Source organism: Oreochromis niloticus, linkage group LG19 (assembly GCF_001858045.2).
Source record: "Oreochromis niloticus isolate F11D_XX linkage group LG19, O_niloticus_UMD_NMBU, whole genome shotgun sequence".
Classification (NCBI taxonomy): Eukaryota; Metazoa; Chordata; class Actinopteri; order Cichliformes; family Cichlidae; genus Oreochromis; species Oreochromis niloticus.
The window spans coordinates 18,032,077-18,038,957 of NC_031983.2; the positions used below are offsets into that span (position 1 = coordinate 18,032,077).

The window sequence follows — 6,881 nt, forward strand, 5'->3', positions numbered from 1 at the left end:
TTTCTAAGCTAAACTGTGTGCTGGAGGAGTAACTTGAACTTACCTTTAATTCAATTCCAAATTTTAATTTACCTCCCCTTACCTGGAGTCATTATGAAGCTCATATGAAACATTAAATTAAAAAAAAGAAGAAAAAAAGAATGCAGAGACAAATTGAAAACACCACAACCTTTATTTTTACAGGGTTTTAAAATTTTATAAAATAGCACAGTAATTAAACTACCAAAGCTTCTTTGATAATCATGTTCACAAAGCCACAAGCTTTCAGTATAATACTGTAGTTAATATTCTCTAAACTAGTATTGCAGGAGTCTGTTATTGTGTGACGCAGCCAACTTTGTGTTGTTCACACATTAACAAGAGGAGCCAAGAACACTGCAGGGCAAAACGGCTACAGCATCAAGTAACATTGGCGGGCCTCTGAAACGCGCAGAGAGAAAACCCCGGGGCGCAGAGATGGTCCGGCTTAAATATGTAGTGTTTGGTTCATAATTGTAACTAACACTTAAAAAATATAACAACAATGCTGCTTGTAGTCACAGCATGATTTCAACTGCATTTCCAACCTTTTAAACTTAGTTCTCAACCCTCACGCCAGAGCACCAATCACTTTGACCTTTTTTGTCAGTTTAAAAAACATGAAATTCATGTGACATGAAAAAACAAACAGAAAACGGGATTATTGGCACAAGCTAAGGTCCCCATGACCCCACCAATAATATTCTTTAAGTCTGCTTCACATCTGACAGCAATAAAGACAAAACTCCATGCAAGATTACATAAATTCTACCGTCTTGAGACTAGATTTTGTCTTTTTCCTCTGTGAGGTGAAAGTACTCAGCTAACAATCCTATTATCAGCGACTGCTGACTTTCAAGAGTCCATGACAGATAAATAGAGGGATTTCAGTGATGTACTGTTTCACAGATTCCTTAAGCACAGAGCTCTCTTGTAAGCGGCCAGTGTAGATACAGGGATTAAAGTAAAAACAGAAAAGATGGCACCAGATGGTCCAATCTCTTGCAAGCTGTGCAGGTAGAATGGCAGTGTCATAGCATGTAGGACACGGGTAGAAATAGGTAAATACTAAGAATATATATGTATAGAAGAATATATTCAGTAGCACCAGGAAAATCAGGATGTGTATGTCACCGTCAGAGGGTCTGCACTGGGACAGGATACAGCAGGGACATGTGCTCGGCTCCTCTGATTGGCAGCTTGTGTGTCGTGTAGTAGGTGATGACCTCGGGGATGGTCGAGAATGGAGGGCTGTTCTCTCCGAGGACGTAGCGGCCGTCTGGGGACTGGGTGAACTTCATATGCATGAAGCCTTTGCAGCTCCTGACAATAAAGAGACAATGCAGATGAGCCTCAACTTGCCTGACAGGAATGTTAATTAGTACACTGAAAGACTGAGAATGAAAGTGTGTGTGTGTGTGTGTGTTTGCGTGTGTGCAGCAGCATTACAGAATGTTTTAAGACCTTATAATTATCAAAACTGGCACCTGGAAAAAATGTCATGTTGTGTTTCGTACAACAATCGGAGTGCCACACAGGTTTCTGTGATGGAAGTATTCCTGCAGTCTCAGATCAACATATCAATTGTGTTATCATCATTGCTCAGGGTGGGCTGCACACAATCAGCCCATTCAGCTTTGCTTAATTAAAAAGTTTCAACAGGAACAACAACAACAACAAAAAAGACTGTAAAGGGAACTGGAGAGTTGTCATTCAACCAGGAGTCAGCATCTGTGCATATTATTTTGGTATGAATTGCCGACAGTTTTATTCCTTCTCACTGTGAATCACAGCTGACTGTTTATATAACCGAGCCTCAATCTCTAAATGTCAAACTTTGAAACTGATGTCAAACATAAATAAAAAGCCTTCATTTTTCCTCCTCTAACATAAAGATTCACGCGATGCACTTGGATGTATAAAAATACTGTGTTTTAAAATCATTTATAGGTATTCAATTCAAATGTCTGTGAAACAGAAAATCTGATTAATACAATAAATGTACTGTTCATCTCACTATGCACCCTCAGAAACAACTTTAATGTTAACTTATTCATTCTGCAAAGTGACGTTCAGGGATCCAAGATAAAAACAATGGCCAAAATCATCGTTTAGAGAAGCTTGGGTTCCTCTTCCCGTAATTTTGTTGGTGCGTTGGTGGTAAAGATAGCAATCATTAAAGACAACATCTTAAATTCAAACAGGTCTTTCCTGCACCTCTCTTTTCCCTTGTATTTGTCATGTCATCACCTTCTAGAAATACCCTTACTTAATCCAACACGCATGTGGTATGAAGGCAAATTAGAGTATCTGTAAAATACGTTTTTATTTTGAATGCAAAATTCAGCTCGAGCTTTTACACATCTGGCTTTCTTCCATCAAAACAATATTTTAGATCAGATTCTACCACATTACCAAAACAGGGCTTTGGCAGCAATTTGTTCTAGTTTCCTTTCCTCCATTTTGCAGCTGCATTTCACTTTTTTTCCCTCCCTTTTGCTAATTTGCTGATTTGATCAGTGGTTTAAGCACACATATGCTCAGAGAATCCACAAATATTTTGGTAAAACATTGCACTGCAGTCCAAAGAAATTCCTGTGCTCTTTCAGCTCACTGCTTCAAAATAATACAGATGTGAGATTGGGAGCAATTCCCAGCATGCCTATGATCTTTTCCAAGCAGCTGTTTCCATGTTGGTTATCAAAGAGACTAAAAAAAAGACACTTGCGGAGCGAAAAAAGCTGGGAAAAAAAAAAGTTGTTGTGACCAAGTGAGAACAGAGCAACTAGAAAAATGATGTGCAACAATACCCAAATGGGTGGGTGCGTGGGGGGGACCAGATCACATAAATATGGGAAAGGCACAGTGCCAAGTAATACACAAGGGAATAATTACCCTTAAACAGACTGCGATGATATTAATGTAAGACAACATGAAGGGTTTTTTCCCCCTTTTTCTCCTTCTTTTTGATGCACTCCACACCAAAGCATTCAGGGACACTCCTGTTTACCTGAGGGAGAGAGAGTAGTCGTTTCGGCACGTCTGGCTATTTCTCACCAGGTAGGAGCTCTCCTTGCACAGAGTCAGCAGACTCTCTGCCTCAGCGCGGCTCAGGGCTCCATGGTACCACCTGCAGGCAAGCATGAGGTCAGCATAACATAAAGCTAAACATTTTATAAAGTCATAACTGAATGAATCTTTTCATAAACCACTTGCAAAATTTCATACATAGCAAGCATTGTTTACAGCAATGGGCATAAGTGCATATCAGCCAGCTTTATATCAGCTTGAACTTAAAATATTTGTTTTCCTTTTGTTGTTGCTGATGGTAACCCATCACGTTTAGGATATGAAATGCAGAAACTGACAAAAGACAAGACAACACCAAACATGTGACAGTAATCGCCACAATTTCTTTATAATCAAATAAAAAAAGAAAATAAGCCAAGCCGAGTGCGGTTGGTTGTGTTTTGCAGATGCAAATGCGAGCGCCAATGCAAAGCTCCAGCCTCCAGACATCTGAATCATGACATTTCTGATTTATTCTGTGAGTCACACAGGTCGGACTTTGTTCTTAAGCCAAGTTTTGCATGTTTCAATTTTTTTTTTAAAGAAAAAAAAAAAACTGAAAGCTGGGATGAATTTATCAAGTCGTTAAGTTGTAGGCATTTCCTTTATGAAGTTCATTTCGTCTGGGATGGCTGTCAGTTCATAAAATTTCCCTTTACAACAACAGAAACTAAACACTTTGTAGCCTAACAAGTACTGGCTTTTACTTTGTCTGTCTCTCACACACACACACACACAATGTAAAGAAACTTAACAAAACAAACTAAACCTGCGAACTTCTTTTTTTTTTTTTAAGCAAGACGATGCATGCAGGTATTCAAACAATATTTCACATGCTTTATCGTTGTTTCCTCCCATAGAATCAAAGTACATGATGGACTTCTTGAACTGGTTTAAGTTCATGACCATTTTTTGTTTTGGTTTATTTGAATGACCTTTCCCCCCCATTTTGAAGAAAAAAAAAAAAAAGATTTTGAGGAACTTCACTTAAAAACGAAAGACAATTAATTACTTAGAAGCATGATGAAAGTTGAAGGGTATGTTGTGCAAGAAAGACTGCTATTTATTGGAAGTAGAATAAAAAAAAGAAAAAGAAAACTAGTAGAGCCAACATCAAAGGTTAAGACTATGAATCTCAACTTACACTTGCTTCTCAAGCGGCAGAGATGGATCCACCCTCTCTCCCAAGAGCGAAGGAGTGTCACCTACAAGACGGAGTGTAGTTGCCTCTGATGTGGCGCCTGTCATGGTAAGCCTGGACTGTTCTGTCTGACCTCGTGATCGCTCTCTTTCTGTCCCTTCAAACTGAACTATGGGCACACAGAGAGAAAATGATAAGTCAAAGACAAATAGCTACAGAACTGTAGTACCAGGAAATCCCAAATTTACCTGCTAGGGCTTTAGAGATGTTGTCCTTCTTCCACTCCCACGGCTGGTCATATTCATCAGCCGGCCTCTCGTCATCCTGAGGCAGCCTGCTCTCCTTGCTGTCTATCACCCCACCCTCAACCTTCTGAGGCGGACCAGCTCGATGGTGGTGCCGAGTCTTCTCCTCATAAGGGTTGTCATATAGCTGGCTGCCATCTCCACTCCCAGACCGGTTGGCCATCATGTTGTGCTGTAGTTCTGCACAGGACACATAGACAGTGAAAACTTTTCACCTTTACCCCTTCTAAGAATTAGGTAAGTAATTCTTCCCAAAACACTTGTACCTCCATAAAATGCACAATAAATGTGAATTATTTATTGTACAGTAAGTATTTCACCATATACAAGTAGCAACTTTTATGTAGAGCAAACCTGAAATGATTCGCTGGGCCTCAAATGGCTCCATGTAACTGCAGCAGTCTGCTGGTGCAGATTTGGGCTCCCAGTTTGTTCTGGCTCTTGGGTGTGGATGTGCGTCAAAAGGATCAGAGTAATCTGTGTCGGCCTCTGACGCTGCTGGGGCAGAGGGAACCACCTTAGTGGGGGGATAGAAACAAAGCGAATTACACAAATGAAATGCAATGACACTGGACCTAAGTGTTTTGAGATTGTGATTGTCTGAAATAACAATGCTTACAGGTTCCTCCTGAACAGTCACAGGGCTCAGAGGGACTTTACAGCGACCAAACTCCTGAGAGTCCACTTTAATCAGTCTGTGTTTTGGAGACACGAGTTTTACCTAAATATAAGACATGGATAGAGAACCCATTAGATAATGAATCAAACATCACCCAAACATGCACATATCTTTTTTGGAGCATGTGCATTTAAAAGTGGTCATTGTGAGGCAATTTATGTAGGGACACATGGCTTTTTTGGGGAGGGAACATAAGCTGCATCTGCGCATGACTGTAAAAAAAGTCCAAGTCATACCTCTACACCATTAGGCAGCACTGAACCAAATGCAGGGAAAGAGGGAAGGCTCACAGTGGCATTACAGGAGCCGAAACCCCCATTCTGATGCTCCTTATCAGTGTGCTGGTACGGGTCCTCAAAATCTAGCTCCTTCTGAGCTCTGTAGGCCCTCAAAATCTCGCTCTCGCTGTAATCTGGCCTCGGGGGTTGTGGAGGATCACGCCTGCTGCCAAAGTTCAGGTAGTCCTTCAGCCACTTTGCCATGGATCTGTGGGGATGAAGTAGTAAACAGATCGCATATCACACTACAGGGGCTGTTTAGTGATTATTAAATTGGCCACTTCAGCTGCTACATTTGGACACCTTTGTTTTTAATATTCCCTGACAAAGTCACCCCCACAACAAAGAGCTATTGTTACAACAATATACTCAACAGGTTAGGCAAGATTAACCCCTAATCTTGAACCCATGTGGTTAGCTTGCATAAGATTTCCTCTAGTTTAATAAACAGCAAAGCAGAGCTCAGCGTCCACTGACAATCGCTAGTTAGCATTAGGTTGTAAATTAAGGGGGTTCAATCAATCACTTTCTCATAACACTGGATTAAGGGGAGCATTTCCCTCCTAAAAAATACTCTTAAAGAGCTTAACAGCTAACGAATCCCATTGTCTTTTAGTTTAAGAAGTTATGAGTTGGAGTAATGAGCTGTGCAGTTAAATATGAGTCACTGCAGTGTTAATATGTCTATGCTAAGTTAGCCGAGTAGCAGCTACCGTCAGTTTCTGCTAACGTTACTTCTTTAGGCTCACCCTTTTTCTTTGCATTGACGGTTACCCGTTCCAGTTATGTCTTTGTGGTTACCATCCGGGTTTTAGTGTTAATGCTGTCCAGCCTCAAAGTAAAACAAATACAATCGCTAAAATTTGCTTCGGAGCCAAGCAGGTCAGACAGCTAATGCTAGCCGGACCAGAGGAGACACTGGAGCAGACAGTCTCCGACACACCACTCAGAGCCACGGCGGACTGGATTAAAGGGGAGGACACACATTTATTTATTTATTTATTTATTTATTTGTTCATTATTTTTGTGAGTCGACATTAAAGTCATACGAACCCTGCCTAATCCACTGTTTAAGATGCAGCGCTGTGAATAATCCCCGCCATCGTGGAATATTTTGCTTTTCATCTGTTTTCCACACTGAAGAGTGTGTGAGATATAACTGTGAACTTTAACCTGCAACATTGTTAATATATGCTATATTTTAGATTATCTTTGAACTTTGAATTGGGCTTTAAATGATTGCACTGCATACAATTTTAATTACTTTTAAAAACAAAAATTGGGTGAATTTTTTTAAAATCTATTTTTGCTTTTTCTAATCCACACTGGGTCAAAAATATACATACAGCCTACATATATAAATACACTCACCATGTATTTTAATAAGTGGT

The 6,881-nt window shown here is 40.2% G+C and overlaps 1 protein-coding gene across 3 annotated transcripts; it reads right to left on the reverse strand.

Annotated features, from left to right (window-relative positions):
• Positions 1–153: 153 nt before the first annotated feature.
• Positions 154–6,881, reverse strand: shda (Src homology 2 domain containing transforming protein D, a). 3 transcript variants are annotated; one of them, XM_005477236.4, is made up of 9 exons: positions 6,544–6,642; positions 6,240–6,452; positions 5,449–5,698; positions 5,153–5,254; positions 4,888–5,050; positions 4,477–4,713; positions 4,232–4,397; positions 3,029–3,148; positions 154–1,341 (listed from the first exon to the last, which is right to left on the reverse strand). In XM_005477236.4, exons 3-9 carry the CDS (start codon positions 5,692–5,694, stop codon positions 1,155–1,157), a joined length of 1,221 nt encoding a protein of 406 aa, XP_005477293.1. In that variant the 5' UTR covers positions 5,695–5,698; positions 6,240–6,452; positions 6,544–6,642; the 3' UTR covers positions 154–1,154. The 3 variants fall into 3 exon arrangements, with proteins under 3 accessions (XP_005477293.1, XP_005477294.1, XP_005477295.1); XM_005477237.3 differs by lacking the exons at positions 6,240–6,452; positions 6,544–6,642 and adding an exon at positions 6,862–6,881; XM_005477238.4 differs by lacking the exon at positions 6,240–6,452 and having other exon boundaries at positions 6,544–6,567.